The sequence below is a fragment of the Ipomoea nil genome, unplaced genomic scaffold (genome assembly GCF_001879475.1).
Source record: "Ipomoea nil cultivar Tokyo-kokei standard unplaced genomic scaffold, Asagao_1.1 scaffold2845, whole genome shotgun sequence".
NCBI lineage: Eukaryota > Viridiplantae > Streptophyta > Magnoliopsida > Solanales > Convolvulaceae > Ipomoea > Ipomoea nil.
The window spans coordinates 4,812,882-4,829,631 of NW_017619273.1; the positions used below are offsets into that span (position 1 = coordinate 4,812,882).

Sequence of the window (16,750 nt, forward strand, 5' to 3'; positions counted from 1 at the left end):
CTTGTTAATCTGTATGTCCATGCATCTATACCCCCTAAATGACTCAGGATAGCCTAGGAAACACAAGGAGAGGATCTATAAGATATTTTGTGACGATTATATGGGCGTAAGTATGGATAGCATAGACAACCAAAGACACGAAGAAAGGAGTATGACGGAGGAGATTTATGCAACATGAAATGGGGATTGGAGTTATTTAACACAGTGGATGTCATTCTGTTAATTAAATAAACAACAATATCACTACTAAAAATTCGGCCATTTCCGATGAACATAACCAACAACTTGAGAGAGGCATTCAACAAGACTTTGAATGCAAGGTCAAAGAATATAATCCCAATGCTTGAGGACATAACTCGATTCCCCATGAAAACAATTTTTTCATTTGGATTTATGGTTTGGGTTGAAAGGAATCCTTACATAGTATTCAAAACATGAGTGATAGAACCTGAATCAATCTACCAAGTATTATAAAGGACTTCAGTTAAATTTGATTAAAAACAAACAGAAACATGATATATATACCTTTCCTTTCGAACCATGCCTTACGTTTATGGCAATCTTTTTAAAAGTATCCAAATTTCTTGCGGAAATGACACTTATTATTTTTGTGTTCCTTTTTGTGAATTTGAGAAGATGATTTATTAACCTTCATTTGTCATTTCTTACCTTTATGATTCTTCTTTTCAGATTTTTTTTTTTTTTTCCACCCATTGATTGATCCCATGAAATTAATTGAATATAATGAATCCCTTGTTTCTTAATTGATATATACCTTTCTTAAGCCTTGTTTCCTCTTTCCGAGTCGTTATATCGCACCGCGGTAAAAAACGGCGTCGTTTCTTTAAGTAAAGAAACGGTCTGCCGTTATAGTTAACGGAGTCCGCTTGCTTGGTGTATTAAACACCAACTGACACTACAGTATATCTAAACCGAAACTGCAGTTATATCAAAATGATACTGTAGTTATAGTGAAATGAAACTGCAGTGTATATAAAATGAAACTGAATAACATTTCACATATTTGAGTGTATATTGTACAATGAAGCTGTAATTATATCAAAATGATCATGTAGTTGTGTTTCAATGAAAGTATAGTGTATATAAAATAAAAGTAAATAACATTTTCACATATTTGAGTCTATAAATATCGAATGAAACTATAGTTATATCGAAATGAAACTGTAGTTGTGTTGAACTGAAACTGCAGTGTGTACAAAATGACACTGAAGAACAAGGTTACTTTTTGCAAAAGGGTGCGAAACGACGGAAAACAAACACTGTTTATTTTCATTTTTAAAAAAAAAACGCGCGGTATATGATTGATCATGCACCGTGGTGCATGATATAATTTGCCCCTTTTTCCAGCCTTTTTTTTTTTTCCTCATTGAACATCTATCCTCTAACTGCACACCCAACATCATTTCACTACTAATAGGGAGTTTGGTTAAGGATTACAATTCCATTCCCACCTACCTAATTCCCACATAATTTTGAAAGTAAATAAATTTATGGATGGTTAACTTGGATCACGAATAATAATAATAATTTGAAAGGTTGAGGGACCATGGATGGTTAATTTAAAAGTTTAGAACTAAAAGTGACAAAGTCGTTATACTCGGAGGACCCATATGGCATTAACTCTTAATATTAGTAAGTATGGACATTTTGGACTTTATATTACTTATTTCCTTTCGATTTTCATGTATATCAAACATTGAAATTAAAATTCTCAGTAATTTTATTCCAACAAACCAAATATTAAAATTTAAATTATCAATTTGTTTTGAAAATCATTTAAATTACCACTTTAATCCTACATTATTTCTCTCTATGAAATTGCAATTCTTTTTTCCACCTAATTCATTCTCTCCAACCAAAAGCCCCACATAAAAGTCTACTACAGATTATGGGCACACCCAACCACTAAAAATCTACTACAATTACACTGCCAACCACTGCTGAAATCTTTAATCCACAACAGATTCCACATCTGAGACCATACTGCAGAATTCTTGAATCCACATCCAATAGATCGGATCACACCCCAACGTAACGTCCGACCAACGCCAACTGCAATTTCGTTCTTCTCATCACATTTATATCAAAAGGATTATACTATTGTGCCCATTTCATATTCATATATTTATATATAGGTCTATTTGGTAAAATAGTTAGTCTATCAGTCAATTTTGATTTGTTTGACCACTATTAGCTGTTTGACTTGGTTAAACAATCAATGTGAGTGTTTGATTAATTAACTTTTTGTAACGGATTGCTCCAAACACTAAAGTTTAAAAAACTTATCAAAACAATTTTTTCGATCAGCTATTTACAAAAGTCATTTTGTATGTAATTAACTATCAGCTAACAACCAATTTACCAAACATCTTTCTACAATCAGCTAATGCTATCAACTAGTCAAATCCACTAACCCTAACAGTTAATTTACCAAACATCTTTATACAATCAGCTAATGTTATCAACTAGTCAAATCCACTAACCAAATCAATTAACAGCTATCAGCGGCTATTTCCCAAACACCCCGTATATATTCTTTTGCTCTACTCTATATAAATTGGCTCCACTACTCCTATAACAAGTACCACCTCCATCTAGCTTGTTTTCCAATATGTCATCATCAGCTTGTTTAAACAACATTTTAATGCGACGAAGGCATTGTGCATCAAAGTACTATAGCGTGTTCTTAAACTTTGGAGGAAAAGACACTCGTCACAATTTTGTTCGTCCTCTTCACAAGGCGTTGTGTTTAGAAGGGATTAATGCATTCAAAGATGACATTAATCTCAACAAAGGGAATTGGATTAGGAAAGAGCTGTTTGGGGCAATTGAAGCCTGTCGAATAGCCATCGTAGTTCTATCTAAAAACTATGCCACTTCTACATGGTGTTTAGATGAGCTTGCGAGAATCATGAAATATGAAAATAATCATAATAATCGAACCATTTTTCCGGTGTTTTATGATGTTTGCCCATCGGATGTCCGGCATTTGAGGGGTAGCTTTGCTCAAGCTTTTAATCAACATGAGGTGAACCACAGGATTGACCCCAAGAAGGTGAAGATATGGAAACGAGCTTTGAGAGGTGCGGCAGAGATATCAGGATTTGAGCTGCTCAATCATGTCTACAAAGGGTAATAAATTAATATTACAAACCCAAGTTTTTGATACTTTTTGTATTTGAGTTGGTTCCACTTTTGATCAATAACTTTAATTTGTTTCACTTTTAATCCAAAATATTTAAAATGTTTTCACTTTCTAAAGATCCCCTCAAACTTCACCAAATTGTGGCAAATTATACTTATGAACCATGGTCCACATTGCAATGTGGATCATTGATAGATGAATGTTCACCTAATGGATAGGCCGCTACTATCCTGTTGGGTCGGAGTGTGGAGACCTTAGTCCTTGGGGTGGGCAAATTATTGTGTGGACCATGGTCCACACAATGTTATGTGGACCATAACAAAAAGTATATTTTTAATATACTAAATGTATATTATTTTTGTATTAAATGTACATTATACAATATAACGTACTTTCAGAACAAAAATAATGTACATCCCCTGAATACAATGTACATTATTTTTGTATTGAGTGTACATTATTTTTGTACTAAATGTACATTATTTTATAGTAGACAAAATATGGTCCACACAACTTTTGTGGACCATGGTCCATACAATAATGATTGCTTGGGGTGATGGAATTTCGTCTTTATGTAGGTAAAGTTAAAATGTTAGTATAATTGAAAGATAAAAAATGAAATATGTTTTTATTTTGTATTTTATTGATTTTAATCTAAATATTTAAAATGTTTTCACTTTCTAATAAAGATCACCTCAAACTTCACCAACTGTGACAAATTATACTATGGACCATGATCCACATTGCAAAATTGATCATTGATAAATGTTTAGTCAATGATCTTGTGGTCTAGTGGCACCAAGTTGTTTTCCCATATGAAAGGTTGTGTGTTCAAGCCTCAGGAGGTGGTATTGGCTTTTTGTGCTCTAGTATTTGTACCGTGATTTACCCCTCCATTTGCTGTGGAACCGTGTCCACCTTGCAAGGTGAACACTGTTTCAAAACTGTCATAATTGTGAATATAGAGTTCAAAAATTATGAACATAGAGTCTGTAATTGTGAATATGAAGTTAAAAATTATGAACATAGAGTGAAGTAATTATGAATATAGAGTTCTGTAATTGTAAATATGAAGTTCAAAAATTATGAACATAGAATTTTATAATTATAAATATAGAGTTAAGTAATTATGAACATAGAACCGTGTCAACCTTGCAAGGTGGACACGATTCCACGGCATAATAATTGTCCATTCATGGCCCCCAGGGCGATGAAATTTCACCTTTATGTGGGTAAAATTAAAATGTCAGTATAATTGAAAGACAAAAAGTGAAATGTGATCTTTTGTATTTTATTCATTTTTCATTATTTTCTAAAAAGCAAAACATGAAATATATAAATAAGGAATAAGGGTCAAATAGGCCATCCAACTGCACACCAACATACAATTAGGCCACCCAACTCAAAAAAGTTACAATTAGGTCCTTGAACTACACAAATTCATGCAATTTCACCAAAAATGACTTGTTTACCTATTGATACTATACGCTGACGTGTCGGTTACCAAATTTAAAAATATTTTTTTAATTTTTATTTTAATAATTTTAAATGAAAATTTATTTTAAAATTAAAAAGAAGAAGAAGAAGAAGAAGAAGAAAAACAGCCGGAGACGAAGGAATCTTCGGCCAGCCATGGAGAACCCTCCGTCTCCATGGCTGGCCGGAGACGAAGGGATCGCCTTCGTCTCCTGGCTTGCCGGAGACGAAGGGAGCCCGTCGTCTCCTGGCTGTCCGGAGACGAAGGGGTCCCCTTCGTCTCCGTGGCTGGACGGAAACGAAGGGGTTGCGTCCAGCAACGGAGACGAAGGGGACCCCTTCGTCTCCGGCCAGCCAGGAGACGAAGGGCTCCCTTCGTCTCCGGCAAGCCAGGAGACGAAGGGGATCCCTTCGTTTAAGTTTTTTTTTTTTTTTTTTTAAAATAATTTATTATTTAAAATTATTAAAATAAAAATTTAAAAATTATTTTTAATTTTGTAACACACACAACAGGTAAACAAGTCATTTTTAGTGAAATTGTATGAATTTGTGTAGTTCAAGGATCTAATTGTAGTTTTTTTGAGTTGGGTGGCCTAATTGCATTTTGGTGTGTAGTTGAATGGCCTATTTGACCCTTATTCCTATAAATAATCTTTTCAATTTCAAGTACGTACTCATAATAAATAAAGGAGTTAATTCAATTATAAATCCATTGAATAAAGTGCTAACAATTACAAATTTAGTCTACCACTTTAAACTTTAACATGCATAATCTTCTATTTTCAAAACTTTTAATATAGAATATTTACCAGGACTATGTGGTCTAATGGTATCCGGGTTGGACTTCCATTTGGAAGATTATAAGTTCGAGCCTCAGTGGAGGCGTTATTGGTTCTTTGTGTTTCAGTAGGTTGAGAAAAATATATGAACAGATACTACAATGTAATAGAGCCAGCAGCATTCAAAAAAAAAAAAATATAGAATATTTGAAATGTCCACATATATATGTAGGAGGTCGAAATTTGGTAAAATATCTACAAAGTGAACACATTATATTATAAGAAACATAAAACTAAATATTTTCAAATTTGAAAGTCATAGACTTGGTATGCAATTGTCATTATATTCAAGATAAAAAGATGAGTGTTCGTGCAAGCAGCTCAGCTGATAATATATTCAGAAGGTAGTATAGATCCTCCTGATGAGATCATTAGCCTGATGGAGCGGGACGCAAGAGGTGTTGTCACGAGACGTATCTACTAATTTTTCTGGGACTTCGGTCCCTCTGTTGTGCCAAAACGAAAAGAAAAACTCTAAATGAAAAAGGCTCTCCATTTCTATAATAAAGGTGTAGAAAGAATCAATAGTACTTCAAGCTAGCTTGTAGCTCTATAGAAATGTTGTTTGATATGTAGCTTATACTTTTTATTTATTTATTTATTTGTAGGGATAGATCGGAATGCATCCAAGATATAGTTCAAGAAGTTAGGAGAAAACTAAAAGCTATAAAATGGGAAGAGCATAAAAGTGTTCCAAAAATTGAATATCATCAAGCCATATTAAAGTCATCACTGTTGAGAATGGGATCATCAGAAGATGATCTTTTGTTTATGAGGATTTGGGGTTCCAATAGAAATACCACCATTTTTATAAGAAAAAATTTCAACAAGTATTGTGATCACTTTGAATCCAAATTCGGCCAGCAAGCGAGTAATTCAAAGAAACAAGGAATGAACCGGGAGAAGAGATCAATGTTTGAAATTCGACAACGGCAGTGTGAGAATTATGTTCAAAGTGAACAGATCTCTTGTACGCACCAGTATTTAATAACCTTATCTGTTGAGTCATTGAATTACCGTGCAGATTTACATCCTTTCACTTGCTCTGTCGAGCCGGGGCGTGGGGGCCGTCCCTTGAGGTTGAGGATTCAACCTTTGGCAGAAGAAAAGAAACTAGGAATTGTGCGACTTCAAAGGAAGTTTTTGGAGAACATTAGCAAGAGACGGGATTCCATGAATATGATTCAAGGAATGAGAATGATAGAACCAAATTTTCGTTTCAAGAAGGTTCTTAACATCTTGATTCAAGGAATGAGAATGATAGAACCAAATTTTCGTTTCAAGAAGGTTCTTAACATCTTTGATGGTGTTAATAGTATAAACCAGTTAAATAGACGGAAGCAATGTGGACAATGATATCCAAGACAAGACGTTTTAAGGAAGGCCATAATGTAAATTTCGAAGAATCATGCTAGAAACTTTTATAATTGTCACTCCCTTTTAGTCATGTTATCTTTTTATTGGATACGCTTTGCTAATATAAATCTGAGCATCCTAACATGAAAATTGAACCATATATAGGTTGGAGTTTTTTTTGCTGTCTCAACCTACTGAAATACTGGCTCTATTACATTGTACGTAATATCTGTTCATATACTTTCTCAACCTACTGAAATACAAAGAACCAATAACGATAACGTCTCCACTGAGGCTCGAACTCATAATCTTTCAAATAGAAGTCCAACTCGGGTACCATTAGACCACATAGTCCTGGTATATATAGGTTGGGGTTAAGATTGCATGAAAGACTATAAAGCAATGTAACAATATATAGTATCTAAGTAGCTTGGAGCTCTCCAAACTTAATTAAAATGAAATATATTCAATTGAAGTTGTCGTTAGTCTGGTTACAAAAATTTATAATGATATTAAATTATTGCGGCTTGCGGTGCCAGACTCAAATGTGATCGTGATCCTTATATGGTTGAAACTATGGCAGTTAGGGAGACGCTCTCTTGGCTGAAGGCTCATCACTTTCATGATATTATTTTCGAGTCCGATTGTCTTAATTTCTGTTTTGCTTTTAATTCTTGTTTTTCAGACCTTTCTTAGGGTGGACTTGTTGTTAAGCAATGTCGTACTATTGCTAGGGACATTGGGAACGTGTCTGTTCGCAATGTCGATAGGTCAGCGAATCATGTTGCTAATGTGCTTGCGCGGGCTACTAGTTCTATGTCCGCCTTAGGTTCGTGGTTCTCTATTCCACTAACCTGTATTTCGTCGATAGTTGATTATTAATGCAATCCTTATTTTCCCCTCAAAAAATATAAATTCCACTTTCATATTCTAGGTTTCGAGCCTCGTTGTAGGCGTAGTTTGTATGGGTATCCCCCTTCCTTTGTAATAATAAAAAAAAAATCTACTTTCATATTATTATAATAATAATTATTATTATTGTTGGTGTTGGTGTTATTATTATTTTTTTTTTTTGAAAGTGGTGTTATTATTATTTAATAGTTAAATAGTTAAATTATACTAATTAAAAACTATTGTAAATTATTACAAGTTTAAAATGGTTATTTAATAACTACAAACTTTAGTTTTTTTTTAATAAAATTAATATTAATATTAATATCAATATTGTTGTTGTTGTTCTAAAAAAAAAAAATTAATAGTAAACATGTTATTAATTGGTTGTTTTCATGTCGTGTAATAGGTTCATGTGAACACAATTTAACATGTTCAAATAGTGTCTTAATTGTTTAACCTATTAAAATTTTGAAACTAAATGGATCATTATGTGTCAACTCGTTAATAATGCAAGAGACAATAAGACTAAACACAAATCTATTAATTTTATATATAGTTTCATGTCATGTCAAATATTGATAGATGTACTACCTTAGAAGCATGAGGATACATTCAGAGTTCAGAGTTGGACGTCGTCCCTCAAAGTTAACACAACAAATCTTCAAAACCAATATACATGGATTAAGTGATTAGAGTTTGCATGTGCTAGCTCAGAGTACACATTAAATTTTCACAGAATATTGTTGTTCTTTTTTTTTGTGTGAGTGTTAGTTGGTCCTAAGGCAGTGAGAAAGTCTAGAAGGAGAGTAGACTTTTTTCTGATTTTAAAAGTTAGCATTAAGTGAGCTTGAATTTCGAAAGATTAGTGAATAAAACTTTTGTAAAGAAGGTTTCAAACAAGAGTGTGTTGCGGAAGGCTTGTACCAAAAACTGCCTAAATCCATTGTAGCGGTTTCTTCTTCAAAACGACTGTTGATGTGTGTGTTAAGCTCAAACAGATAAACGATAGGAAGTACAGAGTAAGGGATAGAGGAATTGAGCCAAAAGTTTATAGTGGTTTGAGAAATTCCCTATTCCATTCTTCTCCACAACACAACATGAATTTCACTAGTATTTATCCCAAAATACAAGTGATCACCACAAAGACAGTAAAAACTTGTTGTCTCTCATGATCCCCAAAACTTCCCTAAGATGCTCCCAATGCCCTTTCAGAGTTGGACTGTATATAAATATGTCATCAAAAAAGATAAAGACAATTTTCCTGATCAATGGCTTGAACACCTGATTCATAAGAGCTCGGAATGTGGCTGGGGCATTTGTCAACCCAAAAGGCATCACCTTGAATTCATACAACCATTGGTGTGTCCTGAATGCTGTCTTATATTCCTCACCCTCTTTCATCCTGACTTAGTGATATCCAGCTCTCAAGTCAAGTTTAGTGAAAACCTTGGCATTGGCTAATTCAGAGAAAAGATCCTCAACCAATGGTAAAGGGAATTTATTTTTAATGGTTATGTCATTCAGTGCTCTATAGTCTATGCAAAACCTGCAAATATTGTCCTTCTTAGACACTAAGAATACTGGAGATGCAAAAGAAGAAGTACTATGAGAAATGATACCTGCTGCCAACATTTCCTCCACCATCTTTTCTATGGTATTTTTTTGCAAGAATGAGTATCTATAAGGCTTGAAATTGACTGATTTGGCTCCTGGGATCAATGGAATCACATGGTCAAGAGGTCTCTTAGGTGGAAGTGTTTTAGGTTCCTCAAACAAATCTTGGAACACTGTTAGGATTGCAGTCAGCTCAGGGATATCTGTATTTGTTTTGTTTTTAATGGGAGTGTTGTGGACCATGCCTTGCAGCAAATAACTTTGCACTCCCTCCTTCTTCCACTTTCTCACCTCTCTTTTTGAAGCTTGCTGCAATGCAACTTTCTTAGTCATTCCCTTTAATAGTACCTTCTTCCCATCCTTGTGAAAGGAAATTCCTGGAGGCCTAGTATAGAGTTGGATTGGGGCATAGGAGTCAATCCAGTCTATACCTAGGACCATGTCACAACCCCAAGCTTAAGCACTCTTAGATCCTTTTCAAACACCTCACTCTGGACCTGCCATTTCAGGCCACAACAGATGGAGTCACATGTCAAACTCTCTCCATTGGCCACTGTAACGTTAAGAGCCTTTGCCTTATCTGGGACAATCCTCAATTGAACCAACTGGTTGCAAGCAACTTGATGGTGTTCATTCCCTCACAACCAATAACAACACTTAAGGTCACATCTACTTCTTCTGCTTCTGGCATAGCTAAGGCTTCTTCCCCCTCAGGTTGTTCCCTACCGATTTCGTCTTCATTTTCCTGGAAGTCGGTCCCCTCAATTATGTTGAAGGTGGGGCTCTTACACTTGTGTCAAGGGTTCCAAGATTCAAAACACTTGAAACACCTATTTTGTTCTCTCAGCTGATCTCTGAATCTATTAACTTCATGTGATCTAGCATTTGTCTAGAAGGTATCTGGGGCTGAGGTTTTTGGTGTGTTTTGGTTGCTTTGTGGTCTGTGTGGTTCAGGGTTTCTGGGATTGTAGGGTTTGGTATATGTTGGGGTTCTCTGGGCAGTATAGGTTGTTTTTTATGGTAGAAAGTGATTTTCTGAGGTTCATGGGGTTTCGATCCCTTCTCAAATTGCCTTGCTAGCCATATTGCATCCTCCAAGTTACCAGGTCTGGCTGTTCTCACAAAACACCTGATCAATTAGGTAGAGGTATATCTGTAGTAGTAGTCCCTTATACTCCTCATACTTATTAGCAAAATCAGTAACATTCCCTGATTGTCTAAAACTTGAAAACTCATCCATCACATCATTGTTGTTCTCATGACTCTCTTACACACAGCTCTAGTAAATATAGCCCACTAGAATCTCATTCTCAGCCCATTTAAGTACCTCTCAAACCACACTCCAACCTTTCTAGATAAATTCATACACAACACATTCATAATCTCATCCTTGGGAATTCTGGCTAACATGAAAAACCTTTCACACCTAGGATGCTCATAGTTAAAAAGAAGATATTCTTGCTTATACCTCATGAGTGGATCACCTCCCTGGTTATGGTGCAAGTTTCTGTCATCTGGGTTGGCTCTCAATTGTTTTCGATATGTAAATTTTATAAGTTTTAGTTTTATGATTTGATAGTTACGTAACATGAATTATTTTATTTGAATTTTTTACATAATATAATTTCTATTCAAATATATACATAATATAACTAATTTTCATAATTAAAAATAATTATATACATAATACTTCATTTGTATTATTTTTAATAATTTATTGTAATTTATATATTGATGCAAAATAATAATTGTAGAGATAAATTAAGATTTATTGATAAAATATAATAATTTTTTAATATGATATAAAAGTGAGAGAGTATTGTAGAGATATAGATAATATGGTAAAGGAATTGCAAATATGATTGAAAGTGAGAGATGATTGTAAAGATAAATTCAGTTTTATAATTCAAATTTTAAAAAAATTTAAAAAATTACACATTTATGAGACCAGTGTCTTGTAAAGCGTTCAAGATCCTTTCCCACACGACCTTAGTTTAATGGTTCATAGTATTTAGGAGCAGCTACACTGTGTGAATTATGTCTTAAGTGTCAAATCCCTTGTGCACACCAGCATTGATTTACATCTTTTCAAATGTTCTATTAGCTGACTAGAGTGGGGTCCTAGAGGTCGGGGATTTAAACTATTGGGAGAAGCGAGCATTCAAGATCCTTATTTCATGCAAAGTCTCCTTATCCATAAAATTTCACAAATCTTGTAGATCCTTAACTATTTCATTCCAACGTAACTAACTCCTTGGCTTATATATATATATATATATATATATGGATATGATCTTGTGTTGTATCCAGGACAACATGATGAAACTCGATCTCATATCAGATCCGATCCCTCCAACTAACTTCTTCAATAATGTGGGTGATGGTTTGTTAGTTGAAATCCTTTGTAGGCTCCCCAGCAGAGTAGCTATCCGCCTGAAATCGGTATGCCGGCGGTGGCGTTCTCTCATCTCCTCCGATTATTTTATCACTTTTTTCCACCACCGTCGCCACGACCCATCCCTTCCGCCACTTGACGATCACGATTCGTTGTCGTATAGCATGCTAATCCAATTTGCATATTCTGATTCCGACTTGTGTTCGTCGCTGGTTCGCTGCCGATACACCACCACGCATACTGCCGCCGGTGCCAAATTGTACGGCCACCACAGGCTTGATTTGAGTTTTCTTCCCTGTCCCCAAACCAAAGTTAAATTCAAGGCTTCGTGTGATGACTTAGTTTTATGCTCTTTTAAGAACACATTTTTCTATGTGTGCAATCTGCTAACCAGGCAATGGGTTGCTCTTCCTCCTGCCCCCCGCTTCATAGACCAAGCCATTGGCCTCCTTTGCGTTCCTGTCCCCAAACCCTGCTCCATTTGCCACCTTCAATGTGACACTAATAAAAAATTTATGGTGGTTCGAATTCATAGATACAATGAGGGTGTGCCCCAATCCACGTTCAAACTTCAATTCTTTTCGTCCGAGGAAGGTAAATGGACAACACGCCTGGTTTCATCCCCACAGCCCTTGACCACTTTCACGCCTTACACCTGCTATGGTTCTACCCGGCGCAAGTCTTACAGCTATCTTGTTGCACACAAGGGGCTTCTGCATTGGCAGATTTGTAGTTCGGTTGTGGTGTTTGATCCCTTCAATACTCCGCAAACGTTTTCCCATGTCATAGATCTGCCACTGGAGTCACGAGATCACTGCCCCAGCACCATTGCAGTATGCCGAGGTCGAGTTTGCGTACAGATATGGTTCTGGTCTAAACTTCGTGGTGTGAAATGTTCATGGGATATATGGGAGCTTGAGGAGTACGTGATGGGAGGGAAATGGAATTTGGTGCACAAGCATATCGATGAAAGGCCTGGGTTTTATTGCGTGGAATATGTCCATCCTGATGGAAATATACTGTATCTGAGGAAGAATCGTAGTGTATGGCTTTGCAACTATGAATGTGAATGTGGAGAGGTGGATGAAGAGTACAAGTTAATTCACCGGACCGATGGTAGACATAATCTATTTTTAAATGGGAATATCCTTCAAATTGTTGACCAGTGGTGGCCAACACCACCACCAGCACTACCGACCACCTCTATATCTACATCACATGATTAAAAGTACGCCCTTTTCTTTTCAATTTATATTTTTTGACACAACATTATTATTATTATTATTGTTATTATTATTATTATATTGCAGCATGCATTCTTTTTACTCCATTGTGTAGACCATCTAAACAATTTTTGTAGAAAAGTAAAGGTCCTTTAGTGGCTCTGTTCTTATAAATAAACTAGGCCCTACCAAAAGTCCCTTGGATCTAGCACTCATGGTGGTTTCTCTGTCCCTCGTTGGGCGGCTGAAGATTGCTTTCCTGCTTTGGTAGTGTAAGTTAATAAGAGTTTGCTTCAGTTTTCATTCTTAGCCAGATATGTTAATTAGCTATGTGAAGATTAATGTTTATGTATTTAATTTAAGGACAAAACATGTGTGTGCATGTTTATTTTCTTTGGAGTTGAGGTTCTCTCTGAGGGCCCTTGTAGTTAGAAACAACAGAGGCCCTCACAGGAGCTTGTAGCAAGAGATCTGCATCTTTAATTCTACTATTATTATAATTCAAGTTCCCCCCTAGAACAAATGCATAGCTAAGTCTTGGTATCAACATTTTGACTCTGGTTCTAACTATTTCTTGCACAGGTTGGAGTGCATTTGTCAATAAGAAGAAGCTGGTTTCTGGAGATGCTGTGCTTTTCCTAAGGTGTGAATTCAATATACGTGTTTTACTTTCTTATATCTCATCATTTATGACATGAGTGGTGATGGGGAACTTAGGCTTGGGGTTAGAAGAGCAGATCAAGCTAAAAGTGGTACTCCCAACACATGAACATCAATGGTATTGCGGATGTTGTCAATGCAATATCTACTAAGGGTGGTATTAATGCCATTAGAAATTACTTTCCATGGGCTAAATGCTGTTCCAAAATGATTGTTATAGCTGATTCGAGGGATATTTCAAAATTGTGATCATGGCCCTGTTTGGTAAAATGACGGTTAGGTGATTGTGTTAATTAGAGGGTATAAATAGTTGATAATATTAACTTATGGTAAAAAAGTGTGTTTGGTAAATTAGCTGTTAACAGATAGTCGTTTGGTATAATTTCTTTTTTCAAAAAGCTAATTGAAAAAGTTACTTGGAGTTGCCTTTTGGAGTTGCAAAAAGCTAATTAACTAAATTTTTATATTGATATTTTAACTAAATCAAACAATTAATAGTGGTCAAATAAGCCAAAATTGACCTATAGGCTAATTTTTTACCAAACATGGCCCTTTGCCCTCATTTCATGTGTCCTACTGAATCTGATTTTTTGTTCATTTACAGGCCTAGTTCATCAGAATTTATTGTGCCTTACCGCAAATTCTCAAGAAGCCTCGTACATTCTTTTTCAGCTGGAATGAATTTTAAACAGAAGATGCTGCAGAGAGGTTGGTTCATGTTTCATTGTTAGTTTCATCTAATAAGTATAAAGCCAACATATAGGGATGTCAATTTAGTCCTGAACTAATGAGCTGGCCTAATAAGCCATAAAAATTGCAGGGTTAAAATCCAAAAATATCAATTCAATAAAAATGTAAGCTCATTAGGTTGGCCCTATCGGTTATTGGATTGAGTTGGGCCAACTCATGGATTGTTGAGCTGGCCCGTGTAATATTCAATTATTATTGGATGGACCATAGTCCATACAACTTGTGTGGACCCTGAATATATAGTACATTTTTAATATACTAAATGTATATTATTTGTGTATTGAAAGTATATTATTTGATAATATATATAAAATAATGTACTTTTATACACTACATACACAGTGTACACACTATATATATATATATATATATATATATATATATATATATATATATATATATATATATATATATATATATACTACACACACTATACACACACACTATGTATATATATAGTTATGAACCTACCCTATTTGTAATAAAAATTTTGTTTAGTGATTTAGTCCGTTGGATTAGCTCAACAACCCGTTGTTTAGACCTAACTCAAAAAGAAAAAAATAAAAAACCATTTAGCCCAAGCCAACAAGTCCACCAACTCTGTAGGGCTAGTCCAAAACCCAGCGGACTGGCCCATTTGACATCCCTACCAACATATATTTGTCAAGTGCACTGGGCTCATACTTGGGGTTAGTGATGTAGATCATGTTCAAAAAGGAGGAGTATATTGGTATGTACTTTTGTATAGTACAAATTTTAATTCTAATGCCATACATAGCTTGACCCTAGAAATATTCCATGGATGTTTGTGGGGTTGAGTGGATGAGGAACTAAGCAGGGATATAGTCATATAGGGCAGGGAATGCAAATGATTGAATATTTGTCCACTCTTAAAATATGATTTTATCTCTATATTCATTTTTATGTCTTTAATCTGTTATTGAATTATCTTCACAAATAAATTGCAAACAAGAAAATGAACTTAGTACAAATGTTCCGTATGACCAATGTGCTCTCTCTGAGTTCTTAGATGTTTGAACTTTTATATTCCGTCTATACGGTTCAAGTTGTTGCTGCACATATGTTAGACTATTTTATTTGAGAGTACTTTTTATGAGATATAAAGAAGAAACATTGAAAATGAATGATGATTTGAGGCTCCTCATCATATTGGCAAGTTTTAGATCTACACTTGAATTACTAGTCTTGAGCTAAAAACTTTACATGAAAAGACGAAAACAGTTGTACTATGAAAAGACGAAAACTACGGCTAAGATACACCTGGAGAATTACTAGTCTTGAGCTGAAAATTTTACATGAAAAGACGAAAACAGTTGTGCTATGAAAAGACGAAAACTACGCTAAGGTAACATCTATTGATATTATTCTTTTTTCTTCTTTGTTCTCCTCAATTTGCTGTATCAATGTCTTCTCCAGTAATTACTTCCACTTCCGTCTCCGTCTACGTGTTCGAAACAAATCTGTTCAAAACAAATCTATAACCTTCAAAATAGTCATCCAAGTAATAACCAATGTCTTCAAATCCATCAAACATTGTGTCGGACTCCTTCTACATCAGCCATGACAGCAACACAACCTCTCATTATATCAAAAAAATTCTGCCATATACCATATATCTAAAAATTGGTAGCTCTGATATATTGATAGCTCTGATACTAGAATATGTGGGTTAATTTAGATCAATTATAATTAATTCAAATTGTTATAAACAACATACAAGAAATCCTTTTTCCCTATTATATTATTTTCAAAGTAATAATCTAAATACTCACCCGTGTTAATAAATCTAGCATTATTATGTCGTACCCTTTCTGTTAGAAATAAATTGTAAAGTTTTGATGAGTCAAATGTATTTTAAAAATTTAGTAGTCTCCAATTTTATTTTGTTTGAGTCAGTTTCTGGTCCACAAGAGTGTGGTGCACCCTTGCCATGAATCCAACGTAAATGTCCTGATACTCATAGTTTACTTGAAGAGAAGTAAGCGGGATTACAGGTTAAGTTGGAGGAGTTGGAAGAATATTTATTTTAGATATGCTACAAGTTTTGACAGGCTGAAGCAATACACTGAATCCACTACTGCAATGCACGAAGAAAGAAGAAATTGACAAAGATGAATTTGTGGACATCAGTATTTCTACCATGGAACGCGAAGGAGAGCTGATTCATGAAGATGAATTTGTGGAGATCAGTATTTTTACCATGGAAATTGAAGGAGGCTGATTCACGAATAAACTGTTTTTATACTCAAATAAGAATCAGCAGGCAAATTACTATTTGATCAACTTGATTTATCAGATCAATAATGCAACAAAGTCAAGTCTAAACGCGAAGAAATTATTCAAGATTTGGAGGCTA

The 16,750-nt window shown here is 34.9% G+C and overlaps 2 protein-coding genes across 2 annotated transcripts; both read left to right on the top strand.

Moving 5' to 3' along the window:
• The first annotated feature begins 2,632 nt into the window (after positions 1-2,632).
• LOC109159872 (toll/interleukin-1 receptor-like protein) lies at positions 2,633-3,157 on the top strand. The gene has a single exon (XM_019307980.1). The coding sequence runs from the start codon at positions 2,633-2,635 to the stop codon at positions 3,155-3,157; it is 525 nt and encodes a 174-aa protein (XP_019163525.1).
• An 8,627-nt stretch (positions 3,158-11,784) lies between these two features.
• LOC109160003 (auxin response factor 3-like) lies at positions 11,785-16,516 on the top strand. Its single transcript, XM_019308119.1, has 4 exons — positions 11,785-12,968; positions 13,546-13,606; positions 14,228-14,331; positions 16,437-16,516. The coding sequence occupies exons 1-4, from the start codon at positions 12,878-12,880 to the stop codon at positions 16,448-16,450; spliced, it is 270 nt and encodes an 89-aa protein (XP_019163664.1). The 5' UTR covers positions 11,785-12,877; the 3' UTR covers positions 16,451-16,516.
• The last annotated feature ends 234 nt before the right edge of the window (positions 16,517-16,750 follow it).

What these genes read in the sequence shown, in the direction of transcription:
- LOC109159872 (XM_019307980.1), top strand. Translation starts at nt 2,633, where the DNA reads ATGTCATCATCAGCTTGTTTAAACAACATTTTAATGCGACGAAGGCAT.
- LOC109160003 (XM_019308119.1), top strand. Translation starts at nt 12,878, where the DNA reads ATGGGAATATCCTTCAAATTGTTGACCAGTGGTGGCCAACACCACCAC. An exon ending in TCTACATCACATGATTAAAA is followed by an intron (nt 12,969 to 13,545) that starts GTACGCCCTTTT and finishes TTTCTTGCACAG; the next exon opens with GTTGGAGTGCATTTGTCAAT. An exon ending in GATGCTGTGCTTTTCCTAAG is followed by an intron (nt 13,607 to 14,227) that starts GTGTGAATTCAA and finishes GTTCATTTACAG; the next exon opens with GCCTAGTTCATCAGAATTTA.